This window comes from Colias eurytheme, chromosome 8, assembly GCF_061535395.1.
Source record: "Colias eurytheme isolate Ceu_HAF_F1 chromosome 8, ilColEury1 Martin Lab GWU primary, whole genome shotgun sequence".
NCBI lineage: Eukaryota > Metazoa > Arthropoda > Insecta > Lepidoptera > Pieridae > Colias > Colias eurytheme.
In genome coordinates this window covers 4,616,367-4,635,046 of record NC_142987.1, presented here as the reverse complement: position 1 = coordinate 4,635,046, position 18,680 = coordinate 4,616,367, and the positions used below count along the sequence as shown (strand labels likewise).

General features: G+C 30.7%; 2 protein-coding genes across 2 annotated transcripts in view; one reads left to right on the top strand and one right to left on the bottom strand.

The window, feature by feature from the left end:
- The window catches only part of LOC149906442 (dietary and metabolic glutamate transporter-like), a 245,487-nt gene that overhangs the window by 197,166 nt on the left and 29,641 nt on the right, over positions 1 to 18,680 (bottom strand). The gene's annotated exons all lie outside the window — the stretch shown is intronic.
- LOC149906444 (uncharacterized) lies at positions 1,502 to 2,227 on the top strand. The gene has a single exon (XM_090104424.1). The coding sequence runs from the start codon at positions 1,502 to 1,504 to the stop codon at positions 2,225 to 2,227; it is 726 nt and encodes a 241-aa protein (XP_089960550.1).

Sequence of the window (18,680 nt, the reverse complement as noted above, 5' to 3'; positions counted from 1 at the left end):
AAAAAGATCTTAGTAGGTATTATGTCATTAATTACAACGGCTTATTTTGCTTTCAGGGTTTAGAAACCTATAACATAAAATATCTAGTTAATTGCTGGTAAATTTAATTTGGTGGCAATTTTTCATGTTTTATTACCAGGCCAAGGTTGCCATGCTTCTTGAGCGTAAAGAATTTGCAACAAAAACTTGGCTGTGTATATCTACAAATATAATTTAGGCGTTATTCTATAAATAGTGTATGAATAATTGTAATTCTATGGTGTATTTGAGCACATTATAGTAATATACACAGAACAGGTAATATACAATCTTTTTTTTTCTTTAGTATGAAATAATATATATTATGATATTTTAATTTTTCTCTAGACTATAAATGTAGTTTTTTTTAAACCGTCTAAATATTAAAATTTATTGTCTTTTACTCTAATAAATTACTTTACAATAAAAAGTACCAGACGCGGTAATAGTTGCAACTGAAGTCCAACTGCAAACTACATGCATTATTCATGCTTATTTTGTTACATTGTTAGTTTTCCCGTCCAAAACAACAACATTCATCATTGAAATATTTGTGTGTGTGCATGTAAGCTTCAAGTATCTACGTTTTATACTATTTACTATTTAATATATTGTAGACTTTATAAACGCACCTCTTGCCCATACACTGCTAGTAACGTTAGCTACTATGTATTAAGTATTCTGTATTACTAGTATAGTATTAGTATCTTTTCTAGTATAGGATTATATGAATGATGCATAAACTTAAAATGATGCACAAACGCATTTTGAATTTGGCCGTGACATGAATTAATCATATCAATAAAATATATTTTGTAATAAAGAATATCATTAACATTAAAATAAAGATATTTAAAACAGATGCATTCATATCAACTTAACCTAATTATTTGATTAATTAAATCTTTATTATATCCTTTTGCCGAATGTCGGAGGAGTTGTGGGCGAAAATTACCACTTTGTGGATCCCCAACAAGGACAAATGGCTGCGTGGTAGGCCCAGGACAAGATGGCGGGACGAGCTTGATTCCCATTTAGCGGATTGGAGCAAAATTGCTCAAAATAGGGAGAAATGGATTGAGGGAAGAGAGGCCTTTGCTCAGCAGTGGGACAGCCATGGCTCATAATAATAATGAAGTTTGGAATTGATAAATGTAGGATTAACTCGATACGCGCAGGACAATATTATGGACATCAATACGAACTACAAAATGGACAACTAATAGAACCTTTAAAAGACTACGAGATGTATAAATACCTAGGATATCATCAGGCGAGACAAATACCCCAGAAAGAGATTAAAGACCAACTGAAACAACAATTCAAACATAAATTAAATTCAATTTTAAAGACAAATTTAAATTCAAAAAATACCATAAAAGCAATCAATACGTATGCCATCCCTGTGCTCACTTATTCATTTGGTATAATAAACTGGTCAAAAACACAACTTAAATCTCTACAGCGACTTATTAACACAACAATGACTTATAATAGGAAACATCACCCACGATCTTGCATACAGAGACTTACTTTACCAAGATACGAAGGCGGAAGAGGACTTATAGACATTATCAACTTGCACAATAAACAGATAACAGGCCTCAGATCATACTTTCATCATAAAATAAATTCATCTAATCTGCATAAAGCAATAGTCAAGAACGATGTAAAATTAACTCCACTGAACCTCAATAGTCAACTCACTCAAAATAACGAAGTACAAGTGAACAAAGCTACAAAACATAATGACTGGTCTCGTAAACCTCTTCATGGAAGGCACTACCACGATCTGAACCTACAGCATGTTGACAAACTAGCGTCAAACGAATGGCTCAGAAGAGGAGAACTCTTCCCAGAGACGGAGGGGTTTATGATAGCTATCCAAGATCAAGTGATAGAAACACGCAACTACCGAAAGCATATAATGAAAATACCAACTACACAAGATATTTGCCGAAAATGCCACAACTCCACAGAAACCATCCAGCATATCACAGGTGCATGCAGTGCAATAGTTCAAACAGATTATAAGCATCGACATGACCAGATTGCAAATATAATACACCAAAAACTCGCTATAAAACACAACCTTATAGACAAAACACTAGTGCCATATTACAAATACATCCCCGAGACAATTTTAGAAAACTGTAATCACAAACTTTATTTTGATAGAGCCATACTTAGACAGAACAGTACATTATAATAGACCGGATATCACCCTGATTGACAAAGTAAATAAAGTAGCATACCTAATAGACATAGCCATCCCTAACACACACAACATCCAATCAACTATATCACACAAAATTAATAAATATCTAGAGCTAAAAGATGAGATTACACGTATGTGGAATCTTCGTAAAGTCTCAATCATCCCCATAGTCCTATCTACGACTGGAATAGTACCAACTCAACTTCATCAAGCCGTAAAATCACTCGATCTTCCAAAATCTTTATTCATTTTACTACAAAAAGCCGTCATATTAAACACTTGCAGGATAACGAGAAAATTTCTACAAACGGACCAATTTAGTACACCGATACACACAACACATATAGTAGACGAAAATGATGCTCACTTGGCCTAGGCCCGTGAACACCATTAACCCCGGCGACAATTGGAGCCGAGATCTTTAAACAGAAAGATAAACTCAATAATAATTATATCCATGGGTTCATGAGATTTATTTGTATTCTAAAAAATGAGTGTTTTCTTTTCAAAAACGTTCATAATAATTTAATCAAAAAAGTCCCGAACTCAGGGGTCGAAAGATAATAACTAAATGCATTATTTTTGAAAGATTGCTATCTAATATTAATTTGTGCAGAACGCTTTAGTGGTAATGTACCTACGCGTTTATATTATTGTTTCATTGTTTAGAAAAGCGAATTTCTTTGTTTTGACAAAATAATTAAAATGCCAAAAGATCTTTGTTGTTTCAAGATTCGGATACTTATTCTTATTCGAGTATTTTCTTTTTGTGTTTTCCCGTTTTTATTAGCAGCAGTGTTCCGGCTTATTGTAATTAGACATGCCTCGGTTAAATTACTTATACGTTCATTATGTTTCATAGGTATGTACATTTTTTTCGCTTATAAAAACACCGTGAATTATTCAAATTGTTTAATTACATACAGGAAATAAAAATGTTACCTGTAGGTTTCTTAAATGTTTTCTTCAATTAAGACATACCTAATCGTATAAGCACTCTATCGTGACTGTTAATACCCTGCATAGGAACAATTATGGGATCGTTGTATATGTTACCGGCCAAACCCGATTTTAGGACAAACTAGTTTTGCCTAGGCTAAACTAATTCGTCCTATACACGATCGGATGAACTGGTATAGCATAGGCCAAACTAGTTCATCCTAAGACCAATAGGATAAATCAGTTCAGGCTAGGCCATACTAGTTTATCCTAAAATAAATGCGTTAGGTTTAGGTTAGGTTAGGTTAGGTTAGGTTTTTTAAAAAAAAAACTACACAGAAATAGGAGCCCAGCGAAGCGGGGCTCCGTCGACGCGCAAAAAAAAATGCCCTAGCATGAACTGATTTATCCTATTGGTCTTAGGATGAACTAGTTTGGCCTAGGCTATACCAGTTCATCCGATCGTGTATAGGACGAACTAGTTTAGCCTAGGCAAAACTAGTTTGTCCTGAAATCGGGTTTGGCCGGTAACATATATTATGTCAATGAAGTATTATTTTAATACACATTATTTTTATAAGTGTAACGAAACGTTGATTATATTGATATAATTGCAAATAAAAAAAGTGCATTAACTATCGGTCCATGTCATATTTGCATTTTATGTATTCAGATCAGCCCAAATGTCCAGATATAATAGGGATAGATTACACACATATACAATAATTTCACATAAAAGATCGATAAATACACAATTGAATATAGTTCTGACTACATTTCATTCTGTTGTATAGATATAAGATACCAATCAATTTAGATATTGAATTACATCAAAATTTACTTTTCTAATGTACTTACGTCCCATCCCAAAACTCTTGGAAAATGTAACTGAGATAAAATAATACAGATTACCACCAGTGAGACTGACAAGATAGAGTTAGATAAATTCAATATCACATTGAGCAATGACTTTTATTTATGTATTCTGGCAACTTTGTGTGGGTGTCGAATGTCGATAAAACGCGGTTATTTCCCCGCATAATTTTTAACTCATTTTGTTGATGCTCCTATGGGTTATACAGCCTGTAATGGGTAGTTTTAGACAATAAATGGGCTATCCAATAATAAAGATTTGTTTTTTAGATAAGCGCGTTCAACCAAACCAATAAACTTTTCAAGCAAGTCTAGTTTCATGTGAGGTAGTAATAGTAGTTTCTATAGATATTGCTAGGTCCAAAAAGTTATTGGACTTATATCAATTTTATTTTCAAATAGTCAGTAAAATTCTACTTACAAAGTATAGTTTAAATTAATATCTTTGCTTTTTGTAATTTCCTTACGAATGATATTAAAAACAATAAACATATACCTACATACTTAGTGTTTATTCTGGTTGCACATGTTATCTATTGATTTTAGCGTGGTTGCATGTATTTAAAACAATATTGTGAATTAATACTTGCTAATTAGTTGAAGTGTTCCAAGTAATTAGACGTATTCAAAATACGTATTCACATTATTACGAAATCGCAGCGAAACAAGAATCACTAGTAGGTGTTTTATATAAATTAATGTATATTTTTACAAAGTATCGACTCAAAGCAAGTTCCCATATTTATTTTACATATTGACATAATGTGTATGCCGATGACATCAATGTGTAGCAATTACTATCCACTTCAAAGCTCGTTAAATTCTCTTTTGTTTAAAATGCACTCTATGCTCGTTATATTTAATCCCCCTTCAATATAAAACGACATTATTTGTTTGATCGACCGCTGTATGGAAAAATATTGTGTAATTATTTAAAAACATATTGCGAATAAGCATAATATTAAAAAAAATCAAAATAAATGGGTTGGGAATAAATAATAACATTGAGGTAGGAACTTAAAAAATGTCACTATTCAAATTTCGTAGTTTCGTGTGGTTTCGATAAAGACAATATACTATGTAATTTGACTAAATAAGTATCTAACCATTTAACAATATTTTGCTATGAGATTTATATTCCTAACTATTAGAGCCTAGAAGACAATCCCCGATAGTGGAACGAAGTACCTGTGAATATAATATAAGAAAAACGGGCTAATTCCTGGTCCCGCGAGATTTGCGAGATTCAACTATCCTAAGTCCTATCATAGTTCTCAAGCTAATCAAATTTCATCTAAATCGGCTCATTGACACACATCGGCAAATTGTACAGTCAGACAGCAGCTGCGCCCGACACTATCTAACACTGAAAGAATTTTTCAAATCGTACTAGCAGTTCCTGAGATTAGCGCGTTCAAACAATCGAACAAACAAACAAACAAACTGTTCAGCTTTATAATAATATTACTATAGATTATAATTAGGTACATTAAAAGCTATTACGTGTTTTATTCGCATTGATTGGGACCGGTGATAAAAGTGAATTGACGCGAGTCGAATACAGGTTTTTAAAACTTATTCAATAACGTATATTGACATGGTTAAATTTTATACTTGACCTAAAGAATATTATATAAGAAACGTGAACGTATTTGCTTATTATGTCTCATTACATAAAATGGTTTTGATAATAATTATTTATTATTTTGCGTTTTTATTTATATTCAAATTTTATGCACTATAATAAAGTAACATTTTTTTTGTACGGATGTTTTGTAAACGAAATCGAATGAATAACAATTAACTTTTTGATACTCATTCACGATCACGGGCATTTTTTATAAAGTTCCATTTAAAATGTTCATTAACAAATTGCAATGAATACAAATGCAGTATGCAGTACATATTTATTTCCCTAAAACCTTATACTATATATAGATGAGGAAGTTAGCATTGAGTACATTGCTGTTAATCTTGAATATTGTTAATTATGTTGTCTTGTCAAAACTGCAATGTATGCTAACATGTTTTATCTCATGAGCTTCTATGCATAGTAGTGTCAAGGTATTTCATTGAAAGTCACTCCTAATTGAATGGTCAAATGCTTTTTGAGAGGTTTACTTACCTATATTTATGTTTTCCATTTGCTTTAAAGTATGCTCTGAAGTATTAATATTGGAATATTATTTATTTTGTACCAACCAAATATTTTAAAGAACTCATGTTTTGTAATTTTAAGTAAAACTCACACCTCAATGCAAAATAACTTGTAATAGAATAAATTATTACATGCAGGTGTCAGTATTAATCACAGAGAACAATATTGATTAGGTATATCTATGAGATTGTTTGGCTATAGTTGTGAAGCTATGGGATAATTTTTTTATTAGTAAATCCTGTTTATGTAACTTGTTTTTTCGATAACAACTTTGTACCTTTTAATTTCACATACAGTCTATAACCAAAATAATTAGGTGGTGAATGCATAATACTTCCTTTTACTAAAACATATTATAATCATTAGGTAACCCAGCAAAAGCCGCGGCGGTAAGTCAACAAACATAGTACCTACCTATGTATTATCTGGCATATATAGGTATTGATAAAAAACATAATCAAAACAGGTGAATCCCTCTTAACACAATCAAGTAATCAAGTTATCAAGGAAAAGGTCTTATTTTATTACCGGTTACATTTTTAAATTTGGATATTTTCCTCAATAAAAAAAAATGCAATAAGTATATACAAATATATACATTTTAATTTGTAAGAGTTATTAATTTTTGCTATATAAATTGAAACATTTTATTTCCTAGTGTTTGATTTTAAGCGAGTATTTTAGAAATTAAAGATTTCTCTATTTCTTTAATAAGGTTGCATTAAAGCGATCAGCTATGAACTTTATTGTGTTTCGTAAATTTCTCATCAGACTTAAAATAATCCTCCGTTTTTGAAGTTTGAAGAAAGTCCATTGTTCTTGTTTAATATTTTAATTAACTTAAATATCATTAAGGAAACTGCGGAAGATGGTATTAATTTAATTATCATTTTAGAGAAGCTTAGCTTCTCTTAAATCATAATTAATTTATAATAAACATTTTCGATCGTTATTGTTATATTGATCACTATATTCAACAAAAACGTAAAAAATATAATTAAAATAAATAAAATAATACAATAAACATCTCAACAATTTAATAGTGGCCCAGTGGGTAACCTGTGTGGGTAACTATGTCTAGCTCTGTCTTTTCCCGTAAATGAAAAAATATATAATAATTTTATTCATAAAACCGTAGTATATTATTATTAGTCTGTGATAAAACTATTAAAAGTCTAACACAACTCTTAAATTGTTTAAACAGGGGATGAATAATAAAGAGATAAGTTTAACATCAGTAGTAAGTACTCCAAGAACTAACTACTAACGTCAAAAAAGTCCTTTAATAGTTTAGTCCTTTAATACGAAAGTCACTGTTTCTGTCTGTCTGTCTCTTCAAACCTCAACCACTCAACCAATTTGAATAAAACTTGGTGCAGTGGTAGCTTGAGACCTGAGAAAAGACATAAATTTGGTTTTATTCCGGGAAATCTCCCGGGAACAGGCTTTTTAAAATCTTTATTGCATAAAAAAACACCAAATTTAAAAACAGGACAATTGATGCGAATCCGCGGGCGGAAAGCTAGTTTATAAACGTGTGCATTGTGTATTCTGTAGTGTTGCAAGCGGTAAATAACACGACACCAATCAATAATGCCTTGAGGTCGACTGCTTTCTGTCGATATTGAATACAATATTAACTTTAAAGCGACCGTAAAAATGAGTTTTTAAGCGAGACTTGAGAACAAGTCATTGATTTTATATCTAAAGTAAAAAAGTAAACAATTCAAACATGCCAATAACTTGTAACTACATAATTTGTCAGAAGAGAGAAGAATGCATAGAAGAAGAAGAAAGAAGAAGAGTCGTAGAATTTTTCATTGCAGCATCTTTTTTTCTTTAGTAAGTTTAAAAAAAATAATACTTTACTGCACGTGCACACATGTATACACTATACTTCTACACACACGCACACATGACATGTGTATTTAATATAATCCGTAATATTATAAGAGTGACGATCGAAAGTGAAAAAAAAAAATATTTAGAAGCAATGAAATTACAACAAGGCAAACTATAATATCTCACTAATTTTCACCAACGATAACTTTAAAAGAACTTACTTCTTCTTCTTTTCCTGAATGGGTTCTTTTTGCGGCAATTTTAGTACAGCACTATCCATTACCACAACAAATCTTAAACATATATTTTTTATTTCACATCATACAATAACGCTATATTGCACCAAAACTGTACCCAGAATAAAATCACCACTCACTTCTATCTACTACCTTTATGACGGGTATAATAATCTCTTATTTAAATAAGTTATCTGTTTTATATAGTAAAATAAAAAATGTATTTATTTAGGCCCTGTTCAGGCTTTAATGCGATAATATTATGACGATTGCTAGCTGAACAAAAGATTATTATTTTCATGTAATAAAATCATACGAATATAGAATGGCATGTCCTTGTTTGTTAATGTAGAGATTTTGTTTATAAAATAGATCACATGTTAATATTATTTTGCAAAGCACTCTTTTGCGAGTGTAATGGCGTAACTATCCAAGCAAACGTTTAAGATTCTTCTCACTTTTTAAATTATATTTTTGCCCTTTTCAGTAAAATATTCATCTTCGTCTCTCATCGTAAATGTTAGTACTTAGTATCCATATGAGTTACCTACTTTACCCATACAGCTTATCAACGATTATTAAAATAATATTATATTATAATGAAACCTTTCAAGTATTTCATAATAAATAACATCCACAATTTCTTTAACATTTAGGTACAAAGCGATCATTAAAAAGTTGAAGTGTCATTTTCATGGATCTTGTTTACAAACTTTTAAACTTTATAATATTGGGAATTATTTACAAAAATATCCACAGCTATTACAACATATTTAGGTATATTTAATTATGTACATTTATATACCTACAAGAGCTAAACGGATCACTGAAATAATTTACCCCGAATAAATATTAAGTCATTTATGTAGTGCCAAAAGAACCATAACTGATAACAAAATTAGCCGTGAGAAATGAACTATTGTACAACACAAATTGTAAATTATCCCATTGAAAGTATGAATACATACACAGCTCACAAAGACGTTTATAGTTTATTGTAGATTACAAATTAAATATTATTTAGATTGTATAATACTCAGGGTTGTGTTCAAGCATCAAGGTCATAACGCAATTTGTAAATAGTATTGCAAAAGTACAGTTATCGTTAATGGCTAATTTAACTGTGAAATTTTATTGGTACTTACTATTTTATAATGGCTTTAACGTTAGAATTTGCAATAAGTGTATACTGAATTTGCATTAAATTATTAAAGAATCAAGAGAAGACTAAAATAAGAAATATTTATGTGATCGTGTGAGTGCATAAAGAATGTTAAACGTTCTAATTATGCAAAGATCTTGAATGTTAAGCGTAGCAAAATTCAAAATCTTTGGAATTGGGTAATAAATCGCGTTTTAAATCAATTATAAATTTCAGTTTCCAAGCACAAGAATAATATTCGAAATATATTAGATTGACGAATTTCCTACCCACTCTACCTTCTTGGTAATAAATAAAGCAACCTACAAATCTGCTCCAGGAAGTGGGAGTGGATAGGGCACTGCCTTAGGAGGCCGGAACAAAATATAGCAAAAACAGCTTTAGACTGGACGCCCCCGAATGGTCGTAGAAGAAAAGGTCGTCCCCCTGCATCGTGGAAGAGATCCGTGGTTGCTGAACTAAATAAAACCGGGCTGTCGTGGCAAGAAGTCAAAGCAAAAGCCCAAAATAGACGTGACTGGAAAAAGTTTACTGAGGCCCTATGCTCCTCGAGGAGTTAAAGGAACAATCATCTACCTTCTTGGTAACATAATTTATTATACATTTGGACTTTAATTAATGCAATAAAAATAAGTAAATTTTGAGGTCTTACTAGGAATTGCCTTTTCATCTCGTCACGTGCGTAATTGTGAGTACACAGATATATACTATACTAGTATACGTACTATCTATATATACTACCTATACTAGTATATGTAATATCTATGGATATTATACGCTGAAACACGATTTCAAACTGTTAACGCCTCTATCCATTGTTTTATTTGCTTCTCATTATAGCATATACACGTGCGTTTTATGATTATTTAACAGACGACATTCTTCTATACTTAATACTTTTAACGACATCGAACCCGTGAAATAAAATAAAATAAGTAGTTTAATAATTGTACCATTTAGTGTAGCATATTCTATTAAATTGGTTAATTACATTTGATTAAAGATTTGATCATAAAATATTTCAGGACTGTCTGGAGCCAAAAAAGACAGTCATTCTAACTTGTATATTATGTACTTAGAGCCGACCGTTTATGAAATATATAAAGTTATAAACCATATAGGAACCACTATATCTAACGACATTATTAATTAACAGCGCCAAAAAAAAGATTTATTTTTTATTTTCATAATTTGTTATTATGATACTATTAAGAAATAATATAGAACTTATATTCATAGCATTCCTCTATAAACACCGGATGCAAACCATTTAAATGAATACAATTATGTACAGATTGAAGAAAACCTAAACTATTGAGTATAGAATAATATATTATTATTTATTATTATTGTTTTTCCGTACTAACCGCCTCATTGACCCAATTAACACCTCTGAGTACTACTCGATAGTAATTTAATTGTTTTAATAGCACTTGTACTGTATCCAATTTAGCAATTCGATTAACCGTGTAAACTATAAACACGAACCTACATTGAAAATATTTCTCATTTATTTTAAAGCTGAAAACTGTTTCAAATTAAATTCAGATTTTATTTCAAGGTGGGCGCTCTCCTCGGCTCAGACCAAAAAAATTCAGAAAGATTTTCAACATTTTGAAAGTCTAACTTCACTCTAACTATAAATACAAATCTAACATCGTCAGATTTTGTTAAGCTTTTTGTGAGCTACAAGTGGTAACTTTCTCGACAAAAAATACAAAAATTCGTGTGAAATTAGTCAATGGAAATTTGAAGCAAATAAAAAAATTAAAAATAGGTATGAAAAATAATGAATGAGAATTCACCTATGCATGTTTTATCACAAATGAATACAGTTGGTCATAAGTATGTATACATATAGTTGTCGCCCATTTTCCTCATACTTTTCTTTACCACAAAGGTCAAATTCCCGACGGTTAAAGACTTCCGAACTTCGTAATTAGAATTTCAATGAGACACGATATAAAATAAATTAAAATAAGTATCTATTGTGTTTTATTGTTCCTTCTTAAGTTTAAAATAAGGAAACTATTATGAAATATTAATGCGCAAACTATAAACGTTAAACCATTCTTAATATTATTCTAATACGTAAATATTTCTCTTCGAGAAAATTGCAAGTTGCCGAGAAGTGAATGGTGTTATAAATTCCTTTGTGCGATGTTTTATAACGATTTTTCCGATCCAATATTTTCTTTATTTACATATAGGTAAAGGCAGGTTTATTTATATCGAGTTGAATTTATTATATTCTAAAAATTAATTTTAAAATTATATGTAGAGCATCTTTGTTGTATGAACAAGTTGGATACCTAATAGTAGTTCTTAACAAATATTTTTATTTCTGTTTAAATATTTTCCCTATACATATTTCGTTTCATAACTATTCAGCTATGATACCCAAACCATTAATTTATAAAAAATACATTACATTTATTTCATAAAAAAATTATAATATTAAATAAACATCATCAGTCGAACATATAATATGAATATTCTAAACAATTTCATATGAACACTACTCGACTCCGTTAATTATTTCTATCCAAAGTTCGAAACAGTCTAGTCTCTTCAACTTTGAGTTCCATTAAATTTCGTTCACTCTATTCAAACCACACAAACATATTTAACGACATAGTTAAATATTAAAGGTGCTTTTACACAGAACAGAGATGTAAAATCGTGACCAAACATTTAATTAGCATAATAGCTTCGCTGTAGGTAACTTAATGTATTTATTAAAATGTTAATTATTGGTTAAACACGACGCTTATGTTATATCATCTATTAGCAGTTATTTATGTGAGATTATTATAGTAATTTTCATGGAATAATCATTAATAATGAAATTCTAATATGTACATATATATACATATTATAACGTAATTATAATAAACATATTATAACGTAGGTAATCTTATTTATAAAGATGAATCGCAAAATGTGTTGGTAAGTGCATAACTCGAGAACGGCTGAACCGATTTCGATAATTCTTTTTTTATTATATTCCTTGAAGTACGAGGATGGTTCTTATGTAGAGAAAACGTAAACATGTACCACGGGCGAAGCCGGGGCGGACCGCTAGTTTATTATAATAATGCCAAAGTGTCTGTTGTCTTTCTTTCACGTCGCAACTGAGCGATTGACTTTTTCTGGAGATAGTTAAAAAGCTAGAGAAACACATAATATTTTAATTTTTATCGCTATAGCTTATAGAACTATCTATAATATATATATATAAACTGAAATTCTACTGTAATAATTTTGTATGAATAACCGAGAAGTTTTGGGTTCTAGACTAATAAATAAGCCTTGTGACAGGCGTAGAAGGCCAAGCTACTAGAACGAATGAAGAATTGATTTGTCAAAAAGATGTGATTTGTGAACATATTATGAGACCCCAGGAAGATAAAATAGATATATATAGATCTAATTTTTACACTTTTTATACTTAATTAACTTCACCTGTATGTTTGTTTGTAGGTAACCTGACTTGTTTGTATATAACCGACAACTCGATTTTGTCCCATTTTCTATCAGATCTAATTCAAACTTTATACACTTGTCAAGGATCGGTAAAAACACCATTATTTCATGAGTTTTAGCGTGTTCCATTTTAGATTTTTTTAAACTATTTATTAATTATTTTATTGAATGCACAGATTCAAAATACGTTTCATACATTCTTTGATAAATTTCGATGTTCAGGTCACGGGCACAAAGTCAGTCCGTGACCAATGTCTTTATAATCGAAATGTATTTCTTAATCTAGGTATAGCACACGTGAAAAATTTAACAAACCACCTATAAAAGTTTGTGCTCCTGAACATAACGACAAGGAATTAAATGTTTTAAATATTTTATTTGCAGAATACCAAACAAACACACTTTCGGATTTATAATATTACCTATTAAAGTAAGAATGATACTCAAGTACTTATATGTAAAAATCACAATACAACTAGCATATAATAAATATCTGCCCTATCGTACATAGGTATCTCTATCCTAAATTCCCAAAATGTGTATGTAATTCTATTACGACATTGTACTAGATGAGTAATCTTCGTAAATAATATTATATTTTCTACTGCATTCCTTTGATAAACGAGTAAAAGACTTTTCATTTTTTTCCTCAACAGAACAAGTTTCAGGTGATCAACCGCATTGTCTTTTTTAGATAAACCCACGATTTTCCTTTCAAAGGGAAATTACCTACTTTTAGTTTAATAGGTATGTTAGTTAACTGACATACTGTTAACAATCACAGAAAGATTTGAATAAAATAATTATATAAAAGGTTAACAACAAAATCTATATTATTTACAGTTTTTGGGAAACATAATTTATAGTTGATCCATCCAATCAAATGAATGCAATATGATATATTATTGCAATTTTTATAAATGTATTTTGCACAATAGGACATATTATTATGTAAAGATAACTAAAATCCAATAATAAGTAATAACGTAAAAAATTAGTCACATTACGTTCAAACAAAATATCCTTCATTAAACATTCACGTACACACTTCAAAACATAATGAATACTAATTTTATAGCACTTTATCAAAGAGCTCAACCCATGTAAATATGCATGCAAAGAATGTTATTAAACGTGATAGGCATTATTTAAATACTATTGTTTCTTAACTTTACAGAACCATTATTGTAAATTGCTATTTTAAACTAAATTCCTAAAAATCAGGCAGATATTTAATTCGTAACAATTTTTTCACACATCATAGTAAAATATGTAATCGATATTCGCAGAGGAAGAAAAAATAGATATTATTAATTTATTTATGAGAGCAAAAATGTTTTTATCGTCAAATTATAGATATCGTACACTCAAATAAAATATGCTAAAATATAGATAGAGATCTACAGAAGTATTCGTATCTTAATATTTATGTTCGTACTTGAGTAAATATTACCTTTCATTCCTCAATTATTAACGTAAACTTTATAATAATAAACTTATTTATTTAATAAACATTATTTATATTATAATAAATTAATAAGTTATCTTATTTTTTATTGATTAATTCATAATATATAGAAAAACATAAATCCGATAAAAACATAATAACAATCGAATTACTTAATCAATAAAATAAATAGTACAATTTCACGTCGCACTTGGTTAAATAAGTGAATTCTATTTATGAGATAAGAAATGCCATTTAAAAGTATATTTTCTATTAAACAATAAATTTTCTTTCCTTTTCAATAATAATGATTTATTTTTGTAATGTAAACTAATATCAAAGAGACACCAATGAAAAAATATTTCTGTGTTTATATTGATCCAATTAATATTATTTAAACTTAGTACATATATAATTAAGTATGGCATTTATTTAATATGACATAAACATCAACTTCTTAAACCTATTATCAAATGAACTATATTTTTCAAAAACAAGTTTTGACACAAAAAAATGATCAAAATCTACTCACTATGCAATATTTCGTACATCCGTGCACCAAATGCCACTAAACCGTCGGAACGTTTGCGCAGTTCGACTCCTGCGCATATTCTAAGAAACGCTCTCAGTACAGAATCGTCATCACGGACATTCAACGTGTACTCCGCGAATGTTATAAGATGAATGAACGACGCTATTAAAGTAATTATGTCCTTACATACATGCATTTATTTAGAATTGGTAATGAGGTTTTTATTGCTTCGATAAATAGGGATAATTTTTCCGTGAATTTTCCTCTAAAGAAAACGGAAGCAAAAATAAGAGCTTATCAGTAAATAATCTTTATGTGTACTAATCATATAAATCTGAAGAGTTTGTTTGTATGAACGCGATAATCTTTAGAACTACCTGGACCGAATACAAAAATCTTTCACGGGTGGAAATTTACGTGATCCCTGAACGAATTATAGTGGCCCCGTGTTGATTATGGGACATATGTACATATGCTTCCAAAGAAGCGGTAAGATCGCTAACTATATTGATATTTAAGCCATATTAGTATATGGCTATCTGCACTAAATATTATTTATTAAATACACCAAATATGAGATTAGTTTTTAAAAAGACGGTAGAACGAAATATTATTATCCTTATCTCTACATCTCCCTTGTAGTTAATACGATTGAAATATTTTGTTATTTAACCTATTGAAATATAGGTATTTATCAGAGATTAACACTTAAAAAAAGACTTGTCAGTGGTAGGTAAGTAGGTACTTTAAAATTTAAATATAAGTACTACGTACATCGGTTTTTTGTCTATATGACATTGATGCAAAGACACATTTTTCAAGCCGGATACATAAGGGTACCTACATAAAATGTACATGGGTGTGGTATGCTTAGTACTTTACAATAATATGAACTCGAAACCTTTGATGGTCTTCAATTTTAAGCTGACTCTTAACTACAAAGGGAAATCCTTGAATTAAATTAACTTTGAACACCCGCATTACAACGGAATCTGATGAATACGGAATTCTGATACCCAAAATTATACATCAGAAAACTTTAAAAAATTTACCAATGTTGCATGCTTTTAACGTTGCTCATATTAAATTTGCTTTTCTACATATTTTCACAAGGGACAAATGACACATAATTTCTAACATAATATTATAAGATCACGTATAATATTATCAAATAATATCCCAAAGTAACTTATATTTAAATAAGTAGAATCTGTATACCTATCTGCGATGTATATTATCACTACGTATATTAAAACAATTAAGTTTGAAAAATCAGATGTTTTGCGCGAAGTGACAGTAGTACTTACCCACCTCAACGCTTCGCTTATGAGGCGTGCAATAAGTCGACATAATACTATGCAGGATTACTTGTAAAACACCAGCAACATCAAACTCAAACTCAAACTCAAACATTTATTTATTAAATTAGACTTCTTATAGAAGCACTTTTGAAACGTCATTACATATTTTAAAATTTACCACCGATTCGGAAAGCAGTATCTACGGTCCTACGGAGAAGAATCGGCAAGAAACTCCATAGTTGCTCTTTTAAATCATCGTTTTTAGTCATCGCAAGACTAGATAGCTAACATCATAAGTAACAACTTTTGTTTTACGACTTTTGATAATTTATAAGATTTTATTTCCGTATTAATATTATAAACTCTACGTGCATTCCAAAAATTACGTAAACAAAAAGCGAACGAGAGGGGAAAGGGGGCGTCGCGTCGTCCTTTCAATAATGAATAGGATTTATAAATGTTAGGAGAGAACAATAAAAGCTTAAAAAATCTTTTAAAATTAATTTATTGTTACACATAAAATCCATAAGATTATACACATTTTATTTAAACAATAGGTTTAAACGTTTCCATAAGTACAATGAACTTTTCAGTAACTCACAAGAGATGGTATTGGTACTTAAAATCATTGCTTATAAATTAGTATTTCAAATCCTATGTGTTATGACGGTAATATTAAACTAGTTGCTACCCGCGTCTTCGTCCGAGAGGACTTTAGACGTAAACAACTCTGATATAGACTAAATAGCATTACATAAAATAATAATAATTTTCCTACCGAAATTTCGAGTTAACAATGTATTACTTTTAAAATCTCTTTTTAAACTACGTTCGTTGCGCTCTTGCCTCTTCTCTTTTCAGGTTGTACTCCAGCAACAGTCTCTCTTACTCTCACTTTTTGAATTTATTTTGAATATTTGGTTGTATGCGTATTCAGGACAATGTATGAAAATCTCATGGGTCAAGCGCACTCCCACTCCCACTCCCGCTCCTGCTCCCACTCCCACTTCCACTCCCGCTCCCGCTCCTGCTCCCACTCCCACTTCCACTCCCGCTCCCACTCCCGCTCCCGCTCCCGCTCCCGCTCCCGCTGCCACTGCCGCTGCCACTGCCACTCCCGCTGCCACTCCCGCTGCCGCTGCCACTCCCACTCCCACTCCCACTCCCACTCCCACTCCCCATTGCTATATTATGTTATAGTGTAGCTGGGCTATAAAGGGCTGGGCTATATAATCAAATGTTCTAGATCTTCAAATTTATACTCTCAGCAGAAAATATTATAACTCTTATAGTTTCGGTGCTCTGTTGCGGTTCTGCATCAGGTGATCCAGATCTTCAAACGAGTACGATTTTTGTTGCGGCACAATTGTTATAACTTAGCTTAACTGTAGTCAGCGTAGTAAAAGAAAAACCTGAATAGTTCCCTTTCCCGTGGGATTTCCGGGATAAAACTCTTGTTCTTCTTCAGATCTCAAGCTATCTCTATACCAAATTTGAAGTCAATCCATGCTGTACTTTTTGAGTTTATTTCTAAGACATCTTTACTCAACCAAAGTAAAGACAAGAATGACTCGCAACTGCAGACGACCGTTATTTATAGGACGATCAAAACAACTATTCGAGTGGTGTGAGTCAGCGCAGGTGTTATTTGTGTTGTTTTGATCGTTATTTTGAAAATAACATGAAAAATTATTATTATTTGATAATAAAATGATTGTTTATACTTTTATCCAATTGATTATTATCAAAATAATTAATCTAGTTAATCAATTGATTTTCTTTTAAAATATAATTTTATCGTTAAATTAAACGCCCTATGTATATTAATGAAGGTTATTAAGGTTATTGACTAAGGGCGTCGGTTAATATCCTTATTGACTGATTTTATCTAATAAAATCAGTTAATAAGGATATAGATTATAGACCGACACCCTTAGTCAATAACCTTAATAACCGTCAATAAGGATATTGACTGTTTCAGGGTTTTGACTGTAGCATAGGTATATATTATACAGACAAACAGACAAAAATTCTAAGAACTATATTTTTGGCTTCGGTATCTATTGTAGATCACACCCCAAGTATTAGGTATTTAAAAAAATATATTGAATGCACATGACGTGTTTTCCTTGGTCACGGCATCACGCGTGAACGGGTGGACCGATTTCGATCATTCTTTTTTTAGTATATTCCTTGAAGTACGAGGATGGTTCTTACGTAGAGAAAACCATATGTACCAGGGGCGAAGCCGGGGCTGATCGCTTGTTGTTTAATAAAACATATTTATGTGGAATGTCACTTGAATTTAAACATACCTATTTAAAAAAAGAAAAGAGATTTGAAGAATTTTGGTTTTCCTCTATCTTAAGGGTAGCCTCTTGGTAGCCTGGTAGAAATCGCTACCTAGCCGCCTTTTGCTTTTCATGTGCTCATTTTAATGCTTTATAGGGTTTTCATTTCATTTCATA